The following is a 25,229-nucleotide window of genomic DNA, read 5'->3' on the forward strand; positions in this document are numbered from 1 at the left end:
GTCCAAGGGCTGCGCATGCTCCTGCCTTGACACTGTCGCCTCATGCTCCTTCAGACCGACTTTAGGAGATGTCTAGTGAGATAGATGCGGCCAAGCTAGAAGGAGCTGTCCTCTCTGGCAAGTCAGGGGTTCCGATCGACAATCCGACAGTTCCACACGAGGCTGCCCAAACTGCAGAACCTACCCTGCATGAGTCAAAAGCAGAGCACGACTCCGACAGCAAGCACGACCTTGAAACGGTCGAGGATGCGACTGCTCGCCAAGATGAGCGGGTCAAGCATCGCTGGTGAGAAGGGACCTTGCGATCATCTTTGACGACGGTGACCAAACTGATGATTCATTAATGCTCAGGTGCTTCTTCGAGCCTTTCAATTATGGTCCACCTGACCCGGCTCCAGCAACAATGGATGACGCTGCTACGATCCAGCTCGCAAAGGCCAACTTTCTATCGACTCTGACATTCGCCTGGCTTACGCCGCTGCTAGTGCTCGGATACAAGCGCGAGTTGACTGTCACCGACCTGCCCAAAATGGACGAGTCGAGGGAAGCTGCCATTCTGGCCGACAAATTCGAACAAAACTTTGCCCGACGGCGAAACGACGTCGAAAAATGGAACGCAGCGCTCGAAGATGGGTCCTTCAAAGCGACGTTGTTGCAGAAAATCAAGTGGAGGGCGCTTAGCAAGCTCGGTATCGGACGTGCTGATGGCACGCGCCAAGTCGGAATCGCCATGGCATTGTCCGATACTTTCTTCCACGACTTCTGGATTGCGGGCCTGTACAAGCTCGTTGGCGATCTAGCGCAAACAACTTCGCCCCTCGTGACCCGTCAAATCATCCTGTTTGTCCAAAAGTCCTACGCCCAACAGAAAGCCGGTCAACCGTTGCCCCATGTGGGCAAGGGCGTCGGGTTCGCGATCTTGCTGTTCTTCATGCAGGTCACCTACTCGATTTTCACGGCCAACACGTTCTCACGAGGCGGCCAGTGCGGTGTTCTGGCACGAGGAGCTTTGATTGCCGCCGCCTACCGGAAAGCGCTCAAAATGTCGGGCGCGTCACGAGTCGAGATCACGAATTCGAAACTCGTCTCTCACATCTCGACCGATATCTCACGCATCGACTTGTAGGTAATCACGACTCGGACTTCCTCGGAGATGTGCAGCTAACCTTCGGTCGTTTCGAACAGCTGCTCTTCCTTTTTCCACTTCTCGTGGACCTGCATCATTCAACTGATCGAGGTGATCGTGATTCTCCTTTGCACGATCGGAGTCACGAGTCTGAGTGGGGTTGCCGTCGTTCTGCTGTGCCTGTATGTCGCTCTCTTACAAAGCAGAATCGGAACGAGCTGACTATGTCGCAATGGGCAGTCCTATCCAAACTTGGGCGATGAAGAAGCTATTCCAAGGGCGTCAAAAGTCAATGGTCCACACCGATGCGCGACTCAAAACCATTAGCGAGTTTCTCGCTGGTATCAAGATTGTCAAGCTTTTTGCCTGGGAGGAACCTTTGCTTGCCAAAGCGAGCGAAAGCCGCCGAAAAGAGCTCGACGGGATCCGAGGGCTGTTGGCAATCCGTTCTGCCAACCAGGCCATAGCGCTCTCGATACCGACTCTCGCGTCCGTCATCGTTTTCTCAGTCTACGCCGTGACCGGTCACGACCAGAACCCGGCAGAGATCTGGACGACCATCAGTCTTCTCAACCTGCTGCGCTTTCCGTTGATGATGCTGCCAAACAGCTTGTCGACCATCACCGACGCTTACAGTGCCTGCAAGCGGCTGACACCAGTCTTTCTCGCGGACGAGTTGCCCGAGGATTCGATTCGTATCGTCGAAGAGGCAAAGATGGCACTCAAAGTCGATCAGGCGTGCTTCGAATGGGAGCAAGGCAGCACGCTACCGAGCTCGACCGCCTCGAGGGTGAAAGGCGGGAAGAAGAATTCGAAACTGGACAAGGAGGAAAAGCGAATCGCGCCTGAGCAGCCATTCCGGTTGGAGGACATCTCGCTCGAGATACCGCACGGAGCTCTCGTCTGCGTTGTCGGCACTGTCGGCAGCGGTAAATCATCCCTATTGCAAGGACTCGTAGGCGAGATGCGCAGGACGCAAGGCGGCGTCGTCTTCGGTGGCAAGATCGGATTCTGTGCTCAATCGGCATGGATTTTGAACGCGACTATCCGGGACAACATCCTATTTGGTCGACCTCTCGACGAGAAAAGATATTGGGACTGCGTCCGAGCTTCTGCGCTTCTCGCCGACTTCGACCAGCTTCCATCGGGTGATCTTACAGAAGTTGGGGAGAAAGGCGTTGTCCTTTCGGGCGGACAGAAGCAAAGAATCTCTATCGCTCGCACGTTGTACTACGACGCGGATATCATTTTGCTCGACGATCCTCTCTCGGCTGTCGATGCACATGTCGGTGCGCACATCTTCAACGAGGCCATCACCGGACTCCTCCAAGCGAAAACTCGCATTCTGGTCACAAACGCCCTTCACCTTTTGCCCAGTGCCGACTCGATCATTGTGCTCGCGAACGGGCGGATTGTCGAGAGCGGCACTTTCGAGCAGTTGACGAACAAGGAGGGCGAATTTTCTCGATTTGCCCGAGAACATGGCGTTGTACCGGACGGGACGAGCGGAGAATCAAAGGAAGTCAAACTCCGAGATGCAGTCAAACAGGAGCAAACTGGTGGCAAGGCACAAATCGGCAAAGCAGGGATTCCGCTACAGCAGAAAGAGGATCAAGCGTCAGGGTCGATCTCGCTCAAAGTCTGGCTGGAATACGCAAAGGCGGCTCAGGGGCTCTACACGATTCCAATGATGCTGCTTGCGCTGTTGCTCATGGGAGCGAGTCAGGGTGAGTCAGCAGCTTCGCTGCGCTGGAGCGCAGAGCGAATGCTGATCAGTCGGTTCGCCTTGGCAGTCTTGTCGAATTTCGCTCTTGTTTGGTGGCAGCAGGGTACATTCGGTCTCGGTCAAAACGCCCGAATAGGCCTGTACGCGGGCCTCGGCATATCGATAGCAACCTTTACTTTCTGCGTCGGCATTGCTGCAACCTGGCTGTACGTGGAGAATCTTCCTTACAGTCTGCGTGCTGCCGTTTCCCTTGATCAATGGCTGATTAACAGAGAGCAGGGGCACCACCGCATCACGCAATCTGCACAATGACGCGCTGAAACGCCTCGTCGGAGCACCTATGTCTTTCTTCGATACAACCCCGCTGGGCCGACATCAGAGTCGCATGGGTAAAGACGTAGACGGTATCGACAACAGGCTGAACGATTCGCTTCGCATGGTCCTCGCAACACTGGCGCAAATCGTCGCATCGATCGTCATGATTGCCATCGTCTATCCACTCTTCCTCGCGCCTGTCGCAGCAATCATGCTGCTCATCTATTTGATCTCGAGTTTCTACCGCTCTACGGCGCGGACCATCAAGCGGCACGACAATACCCTACGATCCTTTCTTTACGCTTGGTTCAGTGAATCGCTCACTGGACTTGCGACTATCCGAGCTTATGGAGAGAGCGAGCGTTTCTTGCGCGGTACTGAAAAGTACATCGATATCGAAAACCGGTGCGCAAACCTACAACTCTGGCAGGCTGCTCAGCTGATTCCGACTCTTTGCCATTCACAAGGGCGTACTTTCTGACTGTCGTCAACCAGCGTTGGCTCAGTATCCGAGTCGACTCTCTCGGCGGTTTACGTGCGCAGTCTCGCTATTCAATGTCTTGCATACGAACGTTTCTGATCGCGCGCTTTCTCTCTCTCGGTCCGAGACAGTCACATTCGTTGTCGCAATTGTCGCGGTGACCGAGCGGACTACAATTTCGTCGAGCAAGATTGGACTTGTGCTAGCAGTTACGCTCGCCGTTCAACAAGCTCTCACTATTATGGTACGGCAATTCGCCGAAGTCGAGAACAACCTTTCTTCGGTAGAGCGTCTCGTGCACACAGCAAATGAGCTTCCCCAAGAAGCTCCCGCCCACATCCCAGGCATCGTTGTTCCCGCGAAGTGGCCTGAGCAAGGGACGATCGCTTTCGAAGATGTCGAGCTACGATACCGTCCGGAGCTGCCTACCGTCTTGCACAATCTATCCCTGAACATCAAGCCGGGCGAGAAAGTTGGTGTCGTTGGCAGGACCGGCGCAGGAAAGTCATCTTTGAGCCTTGCGCTGTTCCGCATGGTCGAGCTTACGAGCGGTAGCATCTCGATCGACGGAATCGACATCAGCAAACTGGGTCTCGCACAACTTCGGGAGCGCTTGTCAATTATCCCACAAGAGCCGGTCCTCTTCAACGGAACGATCCGTTCAAACCTGGACCCTTTCTCGATTCATGACGATGCACGTTTGTGGGACGCTCTCAGGAGAGCCTCGCTCGTCGACCGGCAAGGTACAACAGAGGGTGTTCAGACCTCGCGATTCTCGCTCGAGACCAAGATCGAGGATGAGGGCGCGAACTTGTCCGTCGGCGAGCGGTCTCTCGTTTCGCTCGCGAGAGCACTGGTCAAGGATGCCAAGGTGGTAGTGCTAGAGTGAGTCGTGTATGACCTCTACGTTTGACCAGCGAGCTCGAGCTGATTCATCGTTATGCCTAAATCAGCGAGGCGACTGCGAGCGTCGATTTGGAGACTGATGCGCGAATCCAGGCGACAATTCGGTCCGAATTCAGGGACAAAACCCTGTTGTGCATCGCACATCGTATCAACACCATCATTGGCTACGACAAGATCCTAGTCCTAGCGGCGGGCCGGGTCGAAGCGTTTGATTCCCCCTTGTCGCTGTTTGACGAAGGCGGCAATTTCTACGTGAGTGAATCCATTCCCTCGATCTGTCTCAAATCTTCGATCCTGATGTAGCCACCACAGAGCCTATGCCGCCAGAGTAACATATCACGCGAGGATATCTTGGCGGCGAGCGCATTGTAATCTCGCCTATCATTTCTTGCTGCAGTTGTATGTGTATTATGTGTGTAATTAGGATGGCCAATATGAGAATGGAGGAGCGATTTAAGGTGCGGGTGTTTTGCGAGGAACCTGCGTTTCCGTGGCGCTTCCGTTCGTTTATCCCCCACCCTACCATCCATCGAGCTACCTTTTCTGCTTGACGCGGCGCGGTATACTGCGAGCATGGTCAACACGCAATCCATTGTCGTGTCGTGTCCCGGCAAAGTCCTCGTGGCAGGCGGGTACCTCGTCCTCGATCGCGCCCATCAAGGTTTCGTCATCTCGACTCCCTCCCGGTTCTACACGGTCGTACAGGAGCAGGAACAGTCCGGAACAGTGCCAAGTCCGGCAACCGATTCAAACAAGACCGAAGAGCGAGTGAAGCTGTCGGTTCGGAGTCCCCAGTTTGATGATGGGGTGTGGGAATATGAAGCTACGAAGCGCGACGTTGAATGGACTGTTGCACAGAACGACTCTCATGGGTACGCTCCACATACTCTTGGACCGCGTCAGACGCGACACTGGGGCAGACATGCGATCCCTCAACATCAACACGCTTGCTGAATCGCTGCACTCGCTTCTTGTAGCTCGTCAAACTCGTTCGTGCATTTGTCTTTACAAGCTACACTGCAGGTCGCAACCGCTCTCGCGCAGTCAACTCCTGTGCGAGATCTTGTGATTACGATCGTCGGTTCAAACGATTTCTACTCTCAAGCACGTGATGTAAGTCGTCGCTTGATTCCAGGGCACTCCTCTCTGATGCTCACTGACGGGTCACAATAACGACAGGGAACGGAACCCATTCCATTCGCACCTTTGAACTGCACAATCCGGAACGTGCACAAAACTGGACTCGGTTCCTCTGCCGCGATGGTTACCTCTTTGACTTCCGCCCTGTTTCTGCATTGGTCTCGTACACCGGAAACGGAAGTCCTTCCGACCGGAACTGTGCAGCTCATGCACAACTTGGCGCAATACGTTCACTCCCTCGCGCAGGGCAAGATCGGCAGTGGATTCGATGTCAGCGCCGCGGTTTACGGCAGTCAGGTCTACAGGCGATTCGATGTCAAATGCCTCGGCGATCTCCTCGAGCGAGAAGACCAGGTGAATTCCTCTTCCTGGGACCCGTTCCCGTGCAAACTCGAATGACTGATTCCCAGCTTGAACTAAAGGTGGCAGCTCGGACGCTCGTTACAACACTTTCTCCAATCGAGAATGACATGTGGACCGCTCAGGACTCGAGTGCCGAGGCATCACCTTTTTCCCTTCCTCCCCACCTTACACTCCTGCTCGCCGACGTCGACGCTGGCTCCAACACTCCGTCTATGGTCGGCAAAGTCATGGCGTGGAAGAAAGCTGATCCTGCCGGGAGCAATCGGGTGTGGCAGAACCTGAGTCGGGGGAATGAACGGTTGCGCGACGTGTTTGCCGCACTCCGGAACGAGTGGCAGGCAGATCACGCCAAGTACGATGCGCAAATCGACGAGCTATCCCAATTACCGGCTTCCAACGTGAGTTCACGTAGCTGACCCGTCTCGACCTTCACGATGCAAGTACGCTGATCGATTTTGATTGCAGTGGTCGCCTGGTCCGTTTGCCGACAGTGTTGCGGCAATCTTGGAGATTCGGGCGCTGATGCGGGAGATGGGAGAGGCTTCGGGCGTGCCTATCGAGCCGCCTTCGCAAACAAAGCTGCTCGACGCCGTGTCGGCCATCGAAGGTGTTGTTGGTGCCGGTGTGCCCGGAGGTAATGCTCATTGTCTTGACTCTGCCTCAGTCTGATCGAGCGGCTGACGCTGATAGTGTGACAGCGGGTGGGTACGACGCGATCTGGGTCTTGTGCACGACACCAACCGAGTCCGTCTCCGGGCCGACTCCGCTCGAAAAGGTCGAGCGGCTCCTCGCGAGTTGGAAGGAAATGTCGGTCAAGCCGTTGTCTCGAAACGCGTGGGTCGAAGGTAGCGGCAGCGCCGAAAGCGAACGGGGGCTCGTGCGGGAAAAGCTCGAAGCGGTGACTGGACTCGCACAGGCGGTCGAGCGGGGGAGGACACAGAAGATCGAGTAACGAGTTCCGACTTTCCAAACGATCTACGCCGGGAAGGCTTCATGGCGTTTCTGCCGGTTTCGCTTTCTTGTGACCGCGCATCGTCGATCGAGTCCCTTGCTCGCTCTGGCATTTCGTGCGCTTCGTACCTTGATTCTTGTCATCTCGCGCGTGTTCGCCACCGAGTTGCTGCTCGATCCCCCAACTCCAGAGTGCGCGTTCGAGTTCGGCGACACTGCCCCAGCGTTCCGCCTCGGTTCGTTCCTGCATCTGACGTCTGAACTCTTGCCATGCCTTGACGGTGTACTCGCGCTTGCCGGGTCGATTATCTGCTGGGTCGTCTGACTTGGCATGGACAAACTCGAGCGCTGGGTCCGACATGAACGGTTCGCGTTCGGGATCGTACGCGGCGAGAATCGCTGATGCCGTCGCGGGTCCAACTCCTTTCAACTCGCACAGTGCGGTGAGAAGAGTTTTCGCCTCGGTTGGCGAGAGCGGGAACGAGGCAGAGAGGGTCGAGGAGGCGGTGCGAATCGAGGTGGGGGAATTGGAAGCAGCGAGCGATTCGAGTCGAGGGCGCCACTTGCCTCGCTACAGACGACAAGAGAAACAGTCCTTTGTGAGCAGGTGAGTCCTCTCGAGCTCGGAAGAGCTCTTTGCGATCTGGGACACCTTGAAACCGGCGAATCAACGAACCGCCAATTTCCACTGCATGAGTCGCAAGAGCTCGTCTTGTTCGAGCCAGTATTCGCCCTCGGACTGGCTCTGCCGTTGCTTGAGAGGTTCGCGCAGAGTTGTCGTGTACCATTCGTCGAGATCGACCAGAGTTGACGAACGTGCAGTCGACGCTTGTTTGGTTGCGAGCGAGGCCGCGTAACGTGCTAGAGCGGCGTCGAGTGTCGCTTTCGAGGGCATACTTTCGTGATGAACAGGTGCAAGGTTCGAATGTCATCATCGCGTATCGCCTTCGCGGGCGATGAAATTCTGTAGCCGACGTCCCCTCCAAGTACTTGCTGTCATCACTCTCACTCACTCACAAAAGATGGCCACTTCGTACGACCCGACTTCGATTCGTACCGCTTCGGTCGAGCGCAACACGTCCGAGACGTCGATTCAGTGCACCATCACGCTCGACCATGCTCCGGGAGTCAAGCAGTCGATCGAAGTCTCGACCGGAATCGGCTTCCTCGACCACGTACCTCTTCAAGACTCTCATCCTTCGCTCTTGCGGATCGCAGCGACTGACTCGAAGCTCGAATCGACTTTTTGTAGATGTTGACTGCGCTCGCGAAACACGGCCAAATGTCGCTCTCGCTCAAATGCAAGGGCGACTTGTGGATTGACGACCACCACACTGCCGAGGATTGCTCGTTGGCTCTCGGAGAAGCGTTCAAACTCGCGCTCGGCGAACGAAGGGGCATTCGCCGATACGGTACCGGTTTCGCACCCCTCGACGAGGTCAGCGCTTGCTCTCTCTCTCTCTCTTCTTCTTGCCTTTGTCGTCCTCGATACTCATCGAACAACGTCGACCCTTGTTGCAAAGGCACTCGCACGAGCGGTGCTCGACATTTCCTCGCGACCGTACTTCTGTGGCGACTTGCAACTCGTGCGGGAAAAGATCGGAGACCTTTCGACCGAGATGATCCCGCATGTGTTTGAGAGCTTTGCCCAAGCGGCAGGTGTCACACTGCATGTCGACGTGATTCGGGGGAAGAACGATCACCACAAGTCAGTCATTGCTTTGTTCTTCCCTCGATCCCTTCCTGCGCTTTCGCGTCCAAGAATAGTACCTTCTGACGCAGTTTTGCTGGTTTCATCTTCTTGCAGAGCCGAGGCGAGTTTCAAGGCGCTCGCACTTGCGATCCGGGAAGCGATCCAGCGCGACGCATCTGGAGAAGTACCATCGACCAAAGGAGTTTTGGCCATCTAGACCGTTCAAAACTGTAGCCGCAATACCTGCAAAAAAAATTCGCATCGTTCTTCTTGGGACATGGTGACCATCTGAGAGCTTCTCGTGGAAGGGACGTAGAAGGTCAGAATTGCGTTTCGCGAGCCTTCTCGAGTGCGCGCTTGACTGCGATGATGGGCGAAATGGTCGAGGTTCAACCGGTGTACCTTTCCTCTCTCTCCCCTCGTGTCGTCGTCTCGACAGTTCCCCCTTTGAAGCCTCGACAGTCCTATGTCAGCGACTTTGCACAGACTCAGAGCTCGCACGAACCCTTTCAAAGTGACGCTCTCGCTTTCGCTGCATTCTCGCCATACTCGCCAAGTCGTCACACTGTCGAATGTATTGTACGTGTGTAGAGATTGCCAACCCGAAAACAGGGTACTTCTGATTAAAAAGGGATCCGTTTTCCAAACAGGAATCTAGGGTGGAGGACTTTTGAGCGCAAATCCAGACTCGTGGCGTACGGTCAAACCTGTCTCTATCGTACACTGTCGTCGATCCGAACCTTGCCCATCGCGAACGAAACTCGCGTCGAGCCGTCACTTGCAGATACGTTGCGGCACGGTTCTCAGGACAGCAAGAGCTTGGATGGAAGCGATCGACAGCGATCACGTTCGCCAAAGCTGGAAAATTTGATCGAGGCGGGAAAGCGCGAAGGCCTCATCGGAATCATCGATCAAGGAGTCGAAAGCAGTCGGAAACCTTGCAACAAGGTAAAAGGCCGCTCGATACTAGCCGGAACATCGGGACAGCCGAGCGATCTGTGTTGACAAACCTTTGTCGTGTTGCAACCGTGACAGGGGTGTGGAGGATGTGTACGCTAGGATTGGAGAGGAGATCGTAGCCGTGAAAGAAATGTGGCGGCCAGATCCGCGCAGGATACGAAGCCCAGTTCCAAGCCCGAGGACAGACCTGGCGGAGTATGAAGTATTTGCAATACATTTCAAGCGTTTTTTGTAAGCCTAGCATAGCGAGGAAGCCGAGAAGGGGAGATGTTACGCGAGGAGGGGCGGAAGCGCTGAGACGGGATGCAGTGCAAATTTATGAGGAGCACTGCATCGATGATCGCAGCAAGTCCATACCGAAGATCGGAGAGAGGACTGGATGAGAGGGATGTTGAGGGAGAGCGTGATAGACGACAGCCAACGAGACGGCGAGCGAAACTCGCCCCAAGTAATCTCTCTCTCGACCCCTCATTCCGCCACCATGCAGTCATTCCGAACAGGTGAATCAAGACTCGAGGATTCACGCGAAGCTATGGGAGCTGACCCAGCAGGAACGTTTGCTCAGGACTCGCGCCCACGCTGCGTCAAGTTGCTCCTCGCTCGTCGATCTTGGTGCGCTCTATCGCCACCTCGTCGGCCCGACCTGCTTCGCCGCCCGCGGTGCAGCGATCGCAAGGCACGACGCTCGCCGAGTCGCCCCGCCCCATCTCGGCCGACCAGGCCTCGCGCGCGTTCGATCTCGCCAAAGTCGGTTCGAATCAACTCAGTCTCGAGACGCCGAGGAACGGAGTCGAGTACGCGCTCGGTACGATGGACAAGATTGTCAACTGGGCTCGTCAAGGTTCCATGTGGCCCATGGTCAGTCACTCTCGCTGGTTCGGAAGTCGCGATCGACGCGCGCCCAATGACCTGCGTTCGAGATCGCGCGCATGGCTAACTCGATGCATTCTCCGGTAGACTTTCGGACTTGCCTGCTGTGCAGTCGAGATGATGCACATGGCCGCCGCTCGCTACGATCAAGATCGTCTCGGAGTCGTGTTCCGTGCCTCTCCCCGTCAGGTGAGTTGCCCTCTCGATGGTCCCGCCCGCACTCGATCGCACTGTGCTGATCGGTCTGCTCGCTCTCTGCAGTCTGATATCATGATTGTTGCTGGAACTTTGACCAACAAGATGGCGCCCGCGTTGCGCAAGGGTTAGTTTAATCCGTCTTTTCCTCTTTACGACTACGACGTACTGATCTGCACCTCGCCCTTGTACCCTCGCCTGCACCCTTTTCGATTGTCTACCATCGCTCGATTGAATTTGGCAACACCGCTTGATGCGACGATTTGGACAACCCTACCCAGTCTACGACCAGATGCCCGAGCCCCGCTGGGTCATCTCGATGGGTTCGTGCGCGAACGGAGGAGGATACTACCATTACTCGTACTCGGTTGTCCGAGGATGCGACCGCATCGTGCCCGTGGACCTCTACGTTCCGGGTTGCCCGCCCACAGCCGAGGCTCTCCTGTACGTGATCGATTCATCGACCTCCTTCGCGCACTTGTCACCGAGTATCGACAACTGACAATTCGATTCATTGTAATGCCTCTTGCAGTTACGGTATGCTTCAACTGCAGAGGAAAATGAGGCGATCGCGACGAGGTGTTCAGTGGTACAGGCGCTAGACGTCTCGTCGGTATTTTGACCGCTCGACGTGTGTCCATTCGCACACACACCCGCACACACCTCCCGTCGGCTCGGACGATGGCGCTTCCTTCCTTCCTTTCGAGTTTGTGTACATTTTCTACCTATCCTTTTTACCTTCTGCCCTGTCATAAAAATTGTCACCACATGCAAGGTCCATAACTAGCGAGATGTATCATGTGGTCCGATCGATAATCGTATGCCAATTGTGAGGGGTCGCATTCGAGTTGCTCCACTCGCGAATCGCGGTCGGTTAGTCGACATTCGCATCGCGTCCCGCACAGCCGACATTCCCTGCGCGTGCACTCTCTTCTCGCCTGCACTGCGCTACCTGCCTGGCAACGCAGCGTCGTGTGCTCTTCCGTCTCGCAACGCTCGCGGTGATCACTTTGTGTTGATCTAACCAAGAAACCACGGGTCATCTCTCAGCTCGCCTCACTCGGGTTCACGATCTGCCTCAACCATGTCGTTCTTTGGTCGACCTGCCGAACCGAAAGACATTGAAGTGCCAAACTTGCCAGCCGATTCGACCTCTCAACTCGCGTTCTCCCCGACGGCCGACTTGTTGGCCGTTGCGAGTTGGAACAATGAAGTCAGACTGTACGAAGTGAGCTCGCAAGGTCAAGCAGTTGGCAAAGCTTCGTACAGTCACGAGGGACCGGCCCTCAGCGTGCAATGGTCCAAGGCAAGTATCCTCCTCTCGTTGACACTCTTGCGACGAACCCCAAGTTGACGTTCTTTGAATATCCAGGACGGTACCAAATGTATTTCGGGAGGTGCCGACAAGGCCGCACGAATGATGGATGTGACAACAGGTCAAACTCAACAAGTAAGAGTCCTATTCTCTGAACATGGGCCACAGTAAATACTGATCAGTGCGTTTTGGTAATGCCTAGATTGCGCAACATGATGAACCGATCAAGTGTGTCAAATGGTTCGAGGCGAATGGTCAGGGCATGTTGGGTACGGTTTTCTGTTTCCTGTTTCCTGGATCGCCCAATTTTGCGCTATCGCTTCACAAACTGACTTGCATTTGTGTCGATCTTCCACAGTGACGGGCTCGTGGGACAAGGTAGGACGCGCCAGAGGGTCAGGACATCGTATTTGGCAAACGAACTGACATGATCAAATGTTTGGGTCGGCAGACTCTGAAATATTGGGATCTGCGCACCCCGAATCCGGTTGCGACCGTCCAATTACCTGAACGGTGTTACAGTGAGCTCCCTCCTCGCAGGTCATGAAAGAGTCGAAGCCAATCGAGCTGAATCTTATCGATCGTCCACCAGCTCTCGATGTCCAGTACCCCTTGATGGTGGTCGGTACAGCCGAACGACAGATCCAAATCTTCAACCTGAATCAACCGACGCAGGCGTTCAAAACGATCACGAGTCCACTCAGGTGGCAGACTCGAGTGATCAGTTGTTTCCCAGATGCGACCGGTTACGCCGTCGGTACGATTGAAGGTCGGGTTGCGATCCAGTACGACCTCTCTCCTATTCTCTGCTTCTTGTGATTTGGCTGAGAAACGATGCTGAACGATATTCGCCCTTTTGCCCCCCGCCAGACATGTTGATGACAAGATGGCTTCTTCGAATTTCACGTTCAAAGTGAGTAGTCATGCATCTCGTCGCGCTCTTTCCCTCTCACACTGATTTGAACATCTTGCGTGTTTGATCTCGAAACAATAGTGTCATCGGAAAGACGAACCTGCACCTTCGAAATCGTCGACCGTGTATGCCGTCAACGACATCTCGTTCCATCCCTACGGCACGTTCTCGACTGCCGGTTCGGACGGCACTGTCAACTTTTGGGACAAGGAATCGAAAACTCGACTCAAGAGTCAGTTTTTTTTTTTTTCTTTCTCTTCTTTCTGCCGCAAAAGGTACCCTTTGATCTGAAAAGAATATTGTGACTAGCTTTCGAGAACAAAGGAGGACCGATCGTTTCAACTTCGTTCAACCACACGGGTCGAATCTTTGCGTACGCGGTCACTCAAGATTGGTCTGGAGGTCACGCGAAACACAAACCTGATTTCGTCAATCAAGTCTTTTTGCACGCTTGCAAAGACGAGGTAAATCCCTTCTTCTGTTCTGAAATCTCGCGCCCACTCCTTGACAAGAGTATACTGATTGTGGATCGTCTCTTTCGATTGGTCATTCAGGAGGTCAAAAAGAGGAACAAGAAGTAGAAAGCCAGAGTTGTCAAATCCACCACGAGGATTTCTTCATTCCTTTTTTCTATTGCGTTGCAAATGGGATGCAACCGCGAGTGTCGAGAGAAACCCAAGGTACTCTCGAGAGAACAGAGGCGCGCAAATGCGGAGCCGGGGAATCATTTCCTGCGTTTTTTTTTTTGCTAAGTTTTCGCGTCGAGTGCTGCAAGTCCGTAGCGATACAAGGGCTACAAGGAGGGAGAGGTGATTTTTTCTAAAAACAAGAGATCCCTGTTCCTGGGATGATTTCTAGGAAGGATAGGTTTAAACTGCTGGGACAGAATTGGCAACCGCGAGAGGACCTTCTGCGGGAACGAGGTTTCCGTACGAATCTCGTCTCGCTCGGCTGTTGACCAAACAAGGGAAGCAGGGCATAAGTCAGGATGGGTAGCGAGGCGTTTTTTCGACTGACAGAGAGAGAGAGGAGAAAATGCTGACAAGAAGGTGTAGGACAAGGTCACTTCGCGAACATCCTTCATGAGGGGATCGTCGACAAAGTCTCGATCGATGAAGAAGAACACGGGGAGGTCGACCTCTTCCCCAGCGAGGATCCGTTGTTCCTCGAAACAGAAACACTCGACTTTGGCGAAATACGGTGCGATCTGTCAAGAGAGAGATCGCAAGATACGTGAGCAGGGTATTCAGAAAGGGAAAAAAGGGAACAGGGTGTTACGTTGTTCGGGGTCACATTGTAGGTGGCGATGCCGATAATATCTTCTTCACTGAGGTTCTTGGCGGTGTAGAACGCGAGGGCGGTCTCTCCCGGCAAGACTCGAACCTCTTTCTGCTGAGGGGTAAAGGTCCACGGCAGCGAGTCACTTGAGTCGGCGTTGAAGTGCACGCGAATGCGACGATCGAGGTCGGTCCGGGCAATCAGGCGATCCTTGGAGAACTTGGACGAGTCGGTCACCGGGGTTCCCGCGTACCCGGTCGTCGAGCAGAACACGCGGTACAAGGGTACGGCGAGGTAGGACCCCGCGGTGACGAGCAAGATGGTCGCGGCCGAGTACAGCAAGAGTGACCGGTTTCGTTGCTGGTAATGCTCCTGCTGCGCCTTGCGGTACTGCTCTGCCCTCTGTTGCGCGCTCGTTGGAGGAGGTGGTGGTGGTCTCGGCGGTGGAGGAGTGCTCGTCGAGGCTAACCGGTGCCACGGGAATCGTTCGAAGGTACGCGAAGTCGCTCGGGATGGAGTGCACGCTATCCGGGGACTGCTCAGCGGCCGCAGTAGGGTCGGCGTTCGAAGCAGGTGGCGGCTAGACATGGGTGCTGGCGTGGGAGACGAGAAACTTTCGGCGTGTTGAACGAGACGAACGAACTTCGGGAAACTTTATTTCTACATCTCCGACTCGCGCCTACGAACCTGCATTCGCTCAGATCGCCATCGAGATGCCGCCCAAGTCGAACGCCTACAATCACGCAGCACGCAAGCGCACGTCGACATTGCCTGCCGCCTTGCGCACCGAACTCGAGGAGCTCGGCAAAATCGCACCGCTCCCGACCAAAGCGGGCAAGCTAGGTCGTAAGGACCGTCGCAAGGACAAACGCAACGAGACGAAGCAGAATCGTGCGAAAAACCAGCAGAAGCGTGCCCGAACAGACGAGGCAGATGCGCCACCGCCTCCACCGCCCAAGAAACTCAAACCGGACTCTGCCGTCGCTAAGCCCAGTAACAAGAAATCGGTCAAGTTCGACGGCCTACCCGACGTACCGTCGTCGTCACCACCTCCGCCTGAACCCGCTGCGAAACCGAAACAGACGGCACTCGAGAAGTTGCTCGCGAAGCAACAAGGCCGATCGACCAGCGTCGACGTCGTCTCGAAGAAGGGCGGTCGCAAGAACATGACCGACGAGGACAAAGAGATCGCCTGGCTCGAAGCGAAACTCGGACTGACCGGACCACCGGGTCAACTGACCAAGAAGGACAAGGGCAAGTGGAAGGAGGAATTCGCCGAAGACGGCCTCGACGGCAAGTACTCGGCCCCACTCGACCCTTTCGTAGCCAGCCAAACTGACGTCTTGAGTACACGCACCAGAGCTGTTTGAGGGCATGGACGACCTCGAAGCCGCCGCGTTCGGAGGATCCGACAAGGTCAGCTCGTGCATCTCTCGCCGATACCGCTCACTTCTTCGTCGCTGACGACTTTCTTGCCCGTGCTTCAGGACTATGCCAAACTCCTGCGCGAATCTGGAGACTTTTCGGATCTTGACCTCGACCTTGACGAGGAAGACGGCGATAGCGAGTCGGAAGACGAGTTTGCCGGGATTGATTCGCACAGCGAAGGCGAGAACGCATTCGAGTCTGAAGGAGACGAAGACACGCGGGATTTCGCAAGCGGCGAGGAAGTCGAACTAGAAGAAGACGATCAAGGTAGCGAGGACGACGAGAGTGGCGAAGACGACAGCGAAGAGTCGCAGTCTGGCAGCGATCAAGACGAGGATATCGAGTCAGAATTTGATGGATCTGAACTCAGCTTCAACGAAGGAGATGAGGAGGATGAGTCGGGCGCGATGACTATGACCTTTGGCGGAGAACCGGAACCGCAACCCGAATCCGCCCCCGCTTCTACGACGGCGAGCGCAGCTTCTACGAGCGGCCGCTATGTGCCGCCCCACCTACGCAACAAAGAAGCCGCAGCTCCAGGTCCATCGACAATTACTGCAACTGCAAAGCCCTCCGATTCCCTCGATGCTCCTCCCGACGATCCTCGACTTCGACGACTTTTGAACGGACACTTGAACAAGCTGTCGCCACAGAATATCTCGGCTATCAACGATGCCCTCTTGGGCCTCTACGCTTCTCACCCTCGCGCTATCGTGTCGTCCATCCTTACTCAGCTCTTGCTCGGCATTGTCAGCGACCGCGACAACCTCGGAGATCAGCTCATGATCACCTATGCGTGTCTCGTCGCAGCCCTGTTCCGGGGTATCGGCATCGAGTTCCCTGCCGGGGTTCTCACGCAGTCGATCAACCTCCTCGATCGTGCATTGGAGAAATCGGACAACGCGACTGCCCAGAGTATCGAAGAGGACTCGGGAGGGTTCGAGGGCAAACCGGGTTCGAAGCAAGCTCAGAACTTGGTCGCGTTCCTTAGCGAGTTGTACAACTTTGGCGTGATCGGGTGTGGGGTCATCTACGATCTCGTACGACTGTTTATCGAGCGAGGTGGAGACAAGCGAGGGTTGGGAGAACTCGAAGTTGAACTGTTGAGCAAAGTCGTCAAACGTAAGCTCTACCCCTGTCCCGCTCATCACCTTTGAGTGTCTGCGCCTGTGCGCGAATGCTCATTTCTTTCGAATTGAATAGGCTCGGGGCAACAGCTTCGAGGTGACGATCCGAGTGCGCTGAAAGAGATCATTACGATGGTCAAGCAAAAAATGGTCGGCGTTGACCCGAGCACCATGAAGTGAAGCTTTTCGAACCTTGTTGTCTCGCGAAAGATGGTCGACTGACATCATGCGTGATAATTCTATCGTGTCGCTCAGCTCTCGCACCAAGTTCATGATCGAGCAACTGACGAATCTCAAAAACAACAAATTGCCAAAGCTCGGAGCCGATGGCGCTGTTGACAACTATTCGGGCCTCAAGAAATATCTCGTATCTCTGAACAAGAAACGAGCATCAGGCGAGTCTCATCCCCCCACCGCCTACAATTCTGATTCCTCTGACGGCCTTCTGACAATCCCGTTTCAATCGTTCAACAGGCGCAGCGCCCGACGCCCTGCGGGTATCCCTCGCCGAAATCCGGTCCTCGGCAACTCGAGGCAAATGGTGGCTTGTTGGAGCCGCTTGGTCTGGCGACCCGCTACTCGAGGCTCAACAATCTGGAGTCATGAACGAACAAGTCCGGACAAAAGAGACCAAGCATGATCAAAAGTTGGTCAAGTTGGCACGAAGTCAAGGGATGAACACGGAAGTGCGAAGAGGCATCTTCAACGTCTTGATGAGTTCCGAGGTGAGTCTGCTTCCCGTTCAAGCGAACGCCGTGCCGTAAGTTACCGCGCGAGATTTCTGACTTGGTTTGCTGCGAAACATACAGGACTTTGTGGACGCTTGTGAGCGGTTGTTGCAACTCGGTCTATCCGACGTGCAGCAGCGTGAGATCGCTCGTGTGTTATTGCAGTGCAGTGGAAACGTATGTCGCGATTGTTTCCTTACTAATTGGCTCCTATTCGAGACCTGACCCCGGAACTTGTTGCCCCGCAGGAGAAAGCGTACAACCCTTATTACACGCTCGTCGCTCAACGACTTTGCCAAAAGTCGCACTCGTTCCAGATCACGCTGCAGTACCTCTTGTGGGATTTCTTACGGGACCTCGGCGAGAAGTCGGTGGGAGGTGAAGAGCTCGTCAAGAACATGCAAGACGATAGCGCGAACGCGACCCACACCGTTCCGGATCGCAAGTTGAACAACCTCGCCAAGCTTTACGCTTGGTGCGTTGCGAAAAACGCTCTCAACATCTCGATCCTCAAGGTGAGTCTCCACTTCCGACTGGATCTCAGCTGCCTTCCTCAGAGGTATACTCATCTTGAGAACTACCCCGTTCGTTGTTTCCCGCTAGCCTGTGCCGTTCGCAACGTCGATCTCGCAAACCCAAACGTTCTTGTCGACTTTTTTCACCCATGTCTTCCTATCAACTCAGACTGCTTCACCTGCGTTCGTGTTGGCGGCAGAAGCGTCTCGCAAAGACCGAGAAGCGGTCGAACGGGTGTTTGTCAAAGCGGCAGCGAACGCAGCGCTTTTGAAAGGGCTCGGCTTCTACCTCGAAGCACACGGTCAAGACCTCGTTGACAAGGCTCGCAGGAAACTTGGAGACAAGGAGAAGGCGACGATCAAGTTTGGGATCAAAGTTGCAGCTGACACGCTCAGTATCGGTGGAATCGTCGACGTGTGAAATTCTTTACAACGTAGTGACTTTGGTCCCCATGCGCAACGTTTCGCCTACTTTGGCCATTGCGAGTCCCAAGCCGCTGCGTACACCCGCGCCGAAACCGAGTGTTCGAGACTTGGAGTTGGATAGAGAGAACTTTCTCCGCAGGTAAGTTGCCAAGGCGAGGCAGAAACAGATCATCGATAGTAACCGAAGTGGATCTGTCGCATAGTGATGTCGAAGGTATGCCGCCATGACGGTCAGAGGTGATGTCGTAGACCGGTGGGTTGTGGTCTCGTGTGCAGAAATCGATGTGGACCGCGAGAGGTACTGCGACAAAGAGGAACGCAGACCTGCGAACCCTGCCGGAGATGGGAGCGAAGGAGACACGTCGGAGGTTGGTGAGGGAGAGCTCGACGAGGCGCTCGTAGGTGAAGGAGATTTCGCGGTCCCGTTCCTATGGTGGTGCGCTCTCTTGCGCTTCTCTGGAGACGAACCAGTCGATGTGGACCGACCCGCTTCGCCCGGGCTGAGGTCGTCCCGTGCACGCGCTTTGCCTTTGTCGAGCTTGGTCGCGGCCGCTCGAGCTTCACGCTTCTGTTCCGCTTTGCGCGTTTCGAGGTCCCGTTGCCGCTGAACCTTGGCAAGCGCCGAGTCAATCTCTTGCTGTCTCAGTTGCGAGAGGCGTTCGAGAGTAGCCTGGCGATAACGTGAAATCCGGGACGATCCCTCGAACTCTGTCAGTACGAGCAATGCCGAGCCCAGAAAGCATTACAGGATCTTGAGACTCACTTCGACTCGTTGATCCGGGACCCAGCCACCATTCTCGACACTTTGTAGCCGAACAAAGTCTGCCGCGGCTTCCCATTCGTCGAGTCGGGGGAGGATGTGTAGTACGAGCAAGTCGAGCAACTTGATCCAGGACGTCACGAGTTGGTTTCTCGCTTGTGTCGCTTTGTCCTGATTCGAGACAGGACTCAACGATCCTGATGCAGTCATGCTTACATCTCCAACTCGGTCGAGCGGGATGTACGCGGCCCACTCGTCCCCCCATCCCTCGACCTGTTCCCACGCGATCTTTTCGAGGGGTTCGCTGGTCGAACCGAGCCATGCTTCTGCAACCGCACGTGCCGACGACGGCTGATCAAGTTTGAGTGCGGCGAGACAGAGGGCGGTTGGGATCGAAGGATGCACGAGCGCTGCCGACGAGGTGGGGAAGATGTCCCGATTCGAGTCTGTCGCTTCGGGGTTGACGAGCGAATTCCACAGACTCGCGACAAGCTGACTCGGTGACAGATCGAGGAGTCGAGTCAGGTTGGGAGTGGGAGCTCGAGGCGTAGCCGACGCGTGAACGGTTGCGAGTAACGTGATCTGGAAGATGTCGAGGCGCCGTTTGAGGTCGTCGACGAGCGCGATCGGTTCTCCATGGGTAAGAGAGTCGAGCCATCGTCCAGCGGGACTCTCAGGCAAGGTGGTCGAGGCCGAATGGAGCGAGGAAGCCGCCGAAGCGTAATCGCGCACGATGAACGCCCGACTCGCAGCATGGTAGTGCTTGCGAGCGTTTGTGACCGACAGAGTTGTACCATTCATGATCATGCCGGGCTGCGAGGTGTGAGGAACGACAAGTGAAATGCTGCATCGCTTCAATCGTCGGGTTTCAGCCTCGCCGATTTAACCGGCAAATGTCTTGCACTCCGGGCATTCTCGAATTCGCATCACGTAGCAGGCAAACGGTGAAGACGACTTCAATCCAATAAGCAGTTCAGGAAGTAATGCACAAAGAAGAAAAGAGGGGAAAAAAGTATTTTTTGCCGGCGTCCCTGGATAAGCAAGCCTGCGAGAATCCACCCGAGAACACAAGAACCAAGAGAGAGAGAGAGAGAGATCTATCACAGATTGAACGAACGACCACAAGAAGAGAGAGATAGAGAGAACGACTGATGGAGGAAAAGGACGAAAAAGGTTTGCGAGAATGTCTAAGAAAGCGTCCGACCGTCTAGAGTCCGCCAAAGACGTCGAGTTTGAGCTGCGCATTAAGAAGACCAGGACGTCAGGAAAGGTAGCAAGACTCGCAAAGGGAAACTCTGTGGGGCGCAACTCACGGGAGAACCGCTCTTGTTGAGGGTCAACTCAACGCGCTGTCCGTGTCTCGGAGCGAGAACTCGCTTGACCGGGTTCGGGATCGATTGCTCGCCGTGTTGGATCGACACGTTCGACAAGAACGCTTGCAACCATCCGAGTTTAGGTCCGGCGAGCGTATCGAGCCAGTCGCCTGTCGGAGGCAAGACGCCGTTGATGCTGTACACATGCTTCTCGCCCCCTTCTGCCGTCGATTCGACCGAGTGCGAGATGTGGTTGCGCGCGAGCAGGGTCGGGTCTGCGACCTGAGGTTCAGGTGCGAGGTAATCGATCGTCGGGATGCGCGACTCGTCGCCGCCGTAGTACTCGTCGAGAATCTTCTGCGCGAGCGACGTTTCGATGTTGCCGAGCATGCTCGCGATCGGTTCCTGCGTCGAGGTGCAGTGCTTGACCGCCATCGGACCTTGCAGGATCGCGACACGTTGAGGATCTTGGTCGAACACGGCCTCGATATCCTCCGATTGCCAAAGCGAGTCCTTCTTGAACCAAATGCTGAACGAGGCGTCGAGGATGGGGATGAAGGGGACGGGCTGGAAGAGTAAACACAGTCAGAATTCACGGACACAGAGGCGCTCGAGCAGACAGGTAGGAGCAGGACTGACTTTTTGACCACGTCGTTGTGCGATAGCGAGGAAGTAAGAAACATCGGCCGAAGCGAGGATCTGGTGCTCGGCCTCGGGGTATTGGACCAGGAACTTGCGGAGGAATGCATCGGGCTCGTTCAGCTCCTCGTACGACTGGAGGGCCGAGACCTTGAGGCCAGAGTCGTTGACGTTCGAGAGACGCTCCTCAACACGGCGGATCCAGTCTCCAGTGAGGTTGCGAAGCGAAGGGTCGATCCATCGCTTCTCGTGCGCGACGTACATGAGGCGAACGAGACGGGCGTTGACTTCGGCGTAGGTCATGTCGGCAAGGTCGCACGCAGATCCGTCCGACTTGGCAGGGAACCAAGGCTTCTGGAAATCGGCGTTGAGTCGGTCGATCACGTACTTCTTGTTGTCGGCGAGCCACGCGACCTGCTTCTCCTTCGTGAGCGAGAAAAGCTTCTTGTCGAATTCGGCCCAGAGCTTGATACCGCGCGTCGCGACCTTGTGGATCGGCTCGCCAAGCTCCGAGTTGACCGTCATGATACCGCCTGTGGGTTTGTCGTAGGTCTGCTCCCAGTTGCTGTCATCGACACCCGGTGCGTCGACAATCAATTGCTTGACGGACTCAGACGTGTGCGCTTCCTTGGCGACCATGGCCCACGATCCGAACAGGAAACCATCGAACGGCATCCTTGAAACGCCGTACGCCTCGGACCAGACTCCCGAAAGGTAGGGGTACGTGCCCTCGGCGTCTCCGAAACCGGATCCAGCGAGCAGCTTGATGTTGGGGTGTTGACGGATCGAGGCATACGTCGCAAGAATGGGCGCGTGGAAGTCTTCGCACGAGTGGTGACCTCCGGCACGACCACCAGTCCACTGCAGGATGATGGGGAAGTGGGGGTTGGCGGCGGCGATGTTGACCACTTGGCGGATTCCGTCGACCGATCCAGGCTTGAACGCAACGTGCTTGATGCCGGCCTCGTGAAGACCGTCGATGATCTCCTTCGCCTTGTCGGTCGAAGGAATACCGGCAGCGACACAGAGACCCTCGACAGCGGCTCCCTCCTTCTTCATCTGTTGCCAGAGGGGAAGCTGGAACGTGAATTGACGCTGGTTGATGTAGAGCGCGTTCAAGGTGACTCCGACACCCGGCTTGTTGACGAGCTTCTGGATCTCGTTGACCTTGGCACGGACGGCTTTCTCGTTGTAGTGTCCTCCTCCAGCAAGCTCGACGTGGTATCCAGCCTTGAGCACCGCAGAAACAAACCCAGCCTTGACCGTCGTTGGCGTCATTCCGGCGACCATGAGAGGAGGCTTGGAGAGCAGGCGAGAGAAGGGCGTGTCGATGTGGAGCTTGCCGTCGCTCGTCTTGACCAATTTCGGCGAGAACTTCTGATCCCACTTGTCTTCGGTGAGAACCTTGTCCCCCCACGCTTCCTTACCAGCTCCGACTCCATCAGCGCGGTTTCCAAGCATGATGGTTCGGATTCCACGGCCTTCCCAGTTGCGAGCGCAGAGCGAACCGATACCGGAAGCACCTCCAGTTCCAAAGTCGAGGGCGTGGGTTGCGGTCGAGGGGAAGTTGGTTGCCTTGGTCGACCAGTGAATCGGCGAGGTGAAGATTTGTGTGAAGATCGAACGGAGGAGTTCCTCGCCCGACGAGAGTTGACGAAGGTCGGCACCCGTCTCGGTGTTGTAGACGGCGTAGTTGAGGGACGAAGGAGCCCAGAAAGGCGCGTCCTTCGAGATGGCCGAAACGGCCTTCTCGGTAGCGCCCTCGAGGAGGTGAGAGTGGTAAGGAACGTTGATCGGGAGGAAACGCATCGAGAATACGGGGAGACGCTTCGAGTAGGGGACCTACGGTAGGAAAGAGGATGAAATTAGTATGGCTCGATCCAGAATCTGGTAGGGAAAGCTCTAGCATACCTTGGATTGGTCCTTCCCTTGAGGAGCCCGGTTCTTGCGAAGAGCATCAGAGAGACCGACGAGGTCTTTCGGGTTGCCCGTCACGATGAAAGCCTTGGCGCCGTTGTACAGGGAGACCGAAACGGTCTCGTCCCGGCCTTCAGCCTTGACGTGGCCGTTGACTTCTGCAATCTTCTTCTCGAGCGACTTGAGTTCGAGTCCAGTAACTGCCAACATGGCGGTAGGAGCGCCCTCTCCGTTCTCGATCGACGAGGCAGAGAGTCCCGGCGCGATGGCGAGAGGAGGGAAGGCGAGAGTTCCTTGGAGACCGATCTGGAACAGGACGGTCAACCCAGCGAGAGCTTGTTGGTAGAAGGGCTCCCAGGCATCGACGCCGTCACCTTTCGCAGGGGGGTACTGTTTCGCGATGACGCAAGCCGAGATGATACCTTGCGAGTGACCGGTCGCGCCCTTGAATTTCGAACCGAGCTCGGCAGGTCCGAGCGAAGATCCTTTGCCGTAGACGACGTACTGAGCGAGCTGCGTAAGACCGATGAGGGGAAGGGAGACAGCGCAGGTGGCAAGGTAGGAGACTTCGGGTCGGGTCGAGGGGTTTTGAAGCCACGAGAGAGCATCGAGCGATTTGTCATACAGGAGGGTCTGGGACTCGGCGGCAGCAAGCGACGAGAGGTGCTCGGACGCGCGAGCGAGGAAAGGTTGGAGAAGAGGAGTGTAGAGGTCGTGGAGAGTCTGGCAAAGCGCACAGACGCGACATGAAGAGTCAGGTCAGCGATCTCTGCAGGGGCAGTGGAAATTCTCGAAATTGTCCGGTAAACGCACCTGGAGCTCGTCAAAGTAGACCTCGTTCATGCCTTGACCACCGAACAGCGCGTAGAGTTCGGCTTGGCCAGAGACCGCCTTTTGCAGAAGAGCGCTCTCGATCTGTTTCGGGAGCGATTTTGCCAGGCCTGCGTTCTCAAGTTTCGACCGTGCAACGTAGAACGACGAAATGAGGAGGGATCGGACAGGGGCGGGCACGGATGCGGCGAGCGAGTGAATGTCGGCCGAAGCAAGGTAGGTCGAAGTGAAGTGGGTGAAGGCGGCGAGGAGGACGGCAGCGGTGGCGGGCGACGTCGCGGTCGCCGGGAACGGCAGGAGTCCCGCGACGTGCGACAGGAAGTAGGCCGTCAGGACGAGCTCCTTCTCGGAAGCGCCGTCGCTCGCGCCCTCTTCGTCGTCAGCCTCGGCGGCATCGAATCCGACGAGATGTCCGTCCTTGTTCGCGGCATGGATCCAATCCTGGAACGTGTCTCGCGCAACCTCGGCAGCGATCCATTCTTGCGGCGTCGAAGGCACATGGATCGAGACACGAGTCTGCGTCGTCGGTTGAAGGAGGACGAGGGGCCGGGTCGTGGCCGTGTGGACCGGAGTCGACGCTCCCGTGCCAGTCAAGGTCCGGAGTCCGTTGAGCATGTCGAGTTCGGGGCGGGAAGACGGGCAGGAAAAGCGGATTGGGACAATTCGAGGCTGTGTCAACCGCGGGAACGGGCGAGACGAGTCAGCATCTCATCGTAGGGGCAGCGGCTGCGGCTCTCGAGCGTCTCAACAAGCTCCTGTGCGGACCCTAGGAGCGTGAACCGCGCGGAGGGGCACGTGGCGCTCGTTTGGGTGAAATTGGTCGGGACCCGACGCTGCAACCCGCTCCAGCAAGCCGACCCGTCACACGCTGGTGCTTGTCCTGCCGCGAGCTCAATCCTGAGAGCTCCCTGTGACGGACAAGCTAGTCCCGGGGCGGCGGGGAGCTGACGAAGGACGGGAGAGCCGGTTGGGGAACGCTTCGGATCGAATGCCAACTCACGGGAGTGAAACGGAGCGACTCGGGCAGAGGCGTGTACAAGGATACAGATACGAGTCGGGTCCCGAGACGAGTTTGGTGCGGGTTTGAGGGAAGGGCGTGAGAAAATGAGGAGGCGAGAGAGGTTCCGAGTGTGCACAAACTTGTCTCGCGAGATTTTGCGGAGTCGCTCAACACCCTCGCAAATGTCAATCCCGGTCTATAGCTAGCTTCTCACGCTTGTCGCGTTGGTGCGTCCAGCTTCTCGGTCAGTCTCCGGACACTGGTCCAAGCTGTCTCTCGCGCGCTCTCTCTCTCGCTCGAGCGCCGGCCCAAT

General features: G+C 56.0%; 10 protein-coding genes across 10 annotated transcripts; 6 read left to right on the plus strand and 4 right to left on the minus strand.

The window, feature by feature from the left end:
• Positions 1 to 189: 189 nt before the first annotated feature.
• JCM15063_000432 (uncharacterized protein) lies at positions 190 to 4,926 on the plus strand (the record flags this gene model as incomplete). Its single annotated transcript, XM_076676550.1, has 10 exons — positions 190 to 272; positions 352 to 1,122; positions 1,186 to 1,308; positions 1,367 to 2,853; positions 2,920 to 3,058; positions 3,132 to 3,572; positions 3,635 to 3,702; positions 3,780 to 4,533; positions 4,602 to 4,806; positions 4,867 to 4,926. The coding sequence occupies 10 exons, from the start codon at positions 190 to 192 to the stop codon at positions 4,924 to 4,926; spliced, it is 4,131 nt and encodes a 1,376-aa protein (XP_076536531.1).
• Positions 4,927 to 5,127: 201 nt separating this feature from the next.
• On the plus strand, positions 5,128 to 7,009 carry ERG8 (phosphomevalonate kinase; the record flags this gene model as incomplete). The annotated part of the gene is made up of 6 exons (XM_076676551.1): positions 5,128 to 5,426; positions 5,532 to 5,667; positions 5,734 to 6,048; positions 6,117 to 6,455; positions 6,523 to 6,691; positions 6,756 to 7,009. 6 exons carry the CDS (start codon positions 5,128 to 5,130, stop codon positions 7,007 to 7,009), a joined length of 1,512 nt encoding a protein of 503 aa, XP_076536532.1.
• Positions 7,010 to 7,048: 39 nt separating this feature from the next.
• On the minus strand, positions 7,049 to 7,903 carry JCM15063_000434 (uncharacterized protein; the record flags this gene model as incomplete). The annotated part of the gene is made up of 2 exons (XM_076676552.1): positions 7,049 to 7,579; positions 7,685 to 7,903. 2 exons carry the CDS (start codon positions 7,901 to 7,903, stop codon positions 7,049 to 7,051), a joined length of 750 nt encoding a protein of 249 aa, XP_076536533.1.
• Positions 7,904 to 8,030: 127 nt separating this feature from the next.
• HIS3 (imidazoleglycerol-phosphate dehydratase HIS3) lies at positions 8,031 to 8,918 on the plus strand (the record flags this gene model as incomplete). The annotated part of the gene is made up of 4 exons (XM_076676553.1): positions 8,031 to 8,183; positions 8,261 to 8,446; positions 8,532 to 8,716; positions 8,816 to 8,918. The coding sequence occupies 4 exons, from the start codon at positions 8,031 to 8,033 to the stop codon at positions 8,916 to 8,918; spliced, it is 627 nt and encodes a 208-aa protein (XP_076536534.1).
• A 1,224-nt stretch (positions 8,919 to 10,142) lies between these two features.
• On the plus strand, positions 10,143 to 11,328 carry JCM15063_000436 (NuoB/complex I 20 kDa subunit family protein; the record flags this gene model as incomplete). The annotated part of the gene is made up of 6 exons (XM_076676554.1): positions 10,143 to 10,161; positions 10,227 to 10,519; positions 10,619 to 10,720; positions 10,793 to 10,853; positions 11,008 to 11,170; positions 11,259 to 11,328. 6 exons carry the CDS (start codon positions 10,143 to 10,145, stop codon positions 11,326 to 11,328), a joined length of 708 nt encoding a protein of 235 aa, XP_076536535.1.
• A 482-nt stretch (positions 11,329 to 11,810) lies between these two features.
• On the plus strand, positions 11,811 to 13,535 carry JCM15063_000437 (WD40 repeat domain-containing protein; the record flags this gene model as incomplete). The annotated part of the gene is made up of 10 exons (XM_076676555.1): positions 11,811 to 12,032; positions 12,099 to 12,176; positions 12,244 to 12,310; positions 12,400 to 12,419; positions 12,493 to 12,562; positions 12,634 to 12,826; positions 12,912 to 12,954; positions 13,036 to 13,186; positions 13,264 to 13,418; positions 13,509 to 13,535. 10 exons carry the CDS (start codon positions 11,811 to 11,813, stop codon positions 13,533 to 13,535), a joined length of 1,026 nt encoding a protein of 341 aa, XP_076536536.1.
• Positions 13,536 to 13,823: 288 nt separating this feature from the next.
• COX11 (Cox11p) lies at positions 13,824 to 14,820 on the minus strand (the record flags this gene model as incomplete). The annotated part of the gene is made up of 3 exons (XM_076676556.1): positions 13,824 to 13,905; positions 13,998 to 14,161; positions 14,233 to 14,820. 3 exons carry the CDS (start codon positions 14,818 to 14,820, stop codon positions 13,824 to 13,826), a joined length of 834 nt encoding a protein of 277 aa, XP_076536537.1.
• Positions 14,821 to 14,945: 125 nt separating this feature from the next.
• On the plus strand, positions 14,946 to 18,451 carry SGD1 (Sgd1p; the record flags this gene model as incomplete). The annotated part of the gene is made up of 9 exons (XM_076676557.1): positions 14,946 to 15,525; positions 15,593 to 15,648; positions 15,720 to 16,782; positions 16,864 to 16,963; positions 17,043 to 17,182; positions 17,262 to 17,512; positions 17,597 to 17,692; positions 17,764 to 18,030; positions 18,119 to 18,451. The coding sequence occupies 9 exons, from the start codon at positions 14,946 to 14,948 to the stop codon at positions 18,449 to 18,451; spliced, it is 2,886 nt and encodes a 961-aa protein (XP_076536538.1).
• Positions 18,452 to 18,457: 6 nt separating this feature from the next.
• Positions 18,458 to 20,017, minus strand: JCM15063_000440 (uncharacterized protein; the record flags this gene model as incomplete). Its single annotated transcript, XM_076676558.1, has 2 exons — positions 18,458 to 19,126; positions 19,220 to 20,017. The coding sequence occupies 2 exons, from the start codon at positions 20,015 to 20,017 to the stop codon at positions 18,458 to 18,460; spliced, it is 1,467 nt and encodes a 488-aa protein (XP_076536539.1).
• A 406-nt stretch (positions 20,018 to 20,423) lies between these two features.
• Positions 20,424 to 24,531, minus strand: FAS1 (tetrafunctional fatty acid synthase subunit FAS1; the record flags this gene model as incomplete). The annotated part of the gene is made up of 5 exons (XM_076676559.1): positions 20,424 to 20,453; positions 20,530 to 21,096; positions 21,169 to 23,010; positions 23,080 to 23,808; positions 23,899 to 24,531. 5 exons carry the CDS (start codon positions 24,529 to 24,531, stop codon positions 20,424 to 20,426), a joined length of 3,801 nt encoding a protein of 1,266 aa, XP_076536540.1.
• Positions 24,532 to 25,229: the final 698 nt, after the last annotated feature.

The sequence above is a fragment of the Sporobolomyces koalae genome, assembly GCF_050403365.1.
Source record: "Sporobolomyces koalae JCM15063 DNA, S_koalae_JCM15063T_v1_ctg4, whole genome shotgun sequence".
NCBI lineage: Eukaryota > Fungi > Basidiomycota > Microbotryomycetes > Sporidiobolales > Sporidiobolaceae > Sporobolomyces > Sporobolomyces koalae.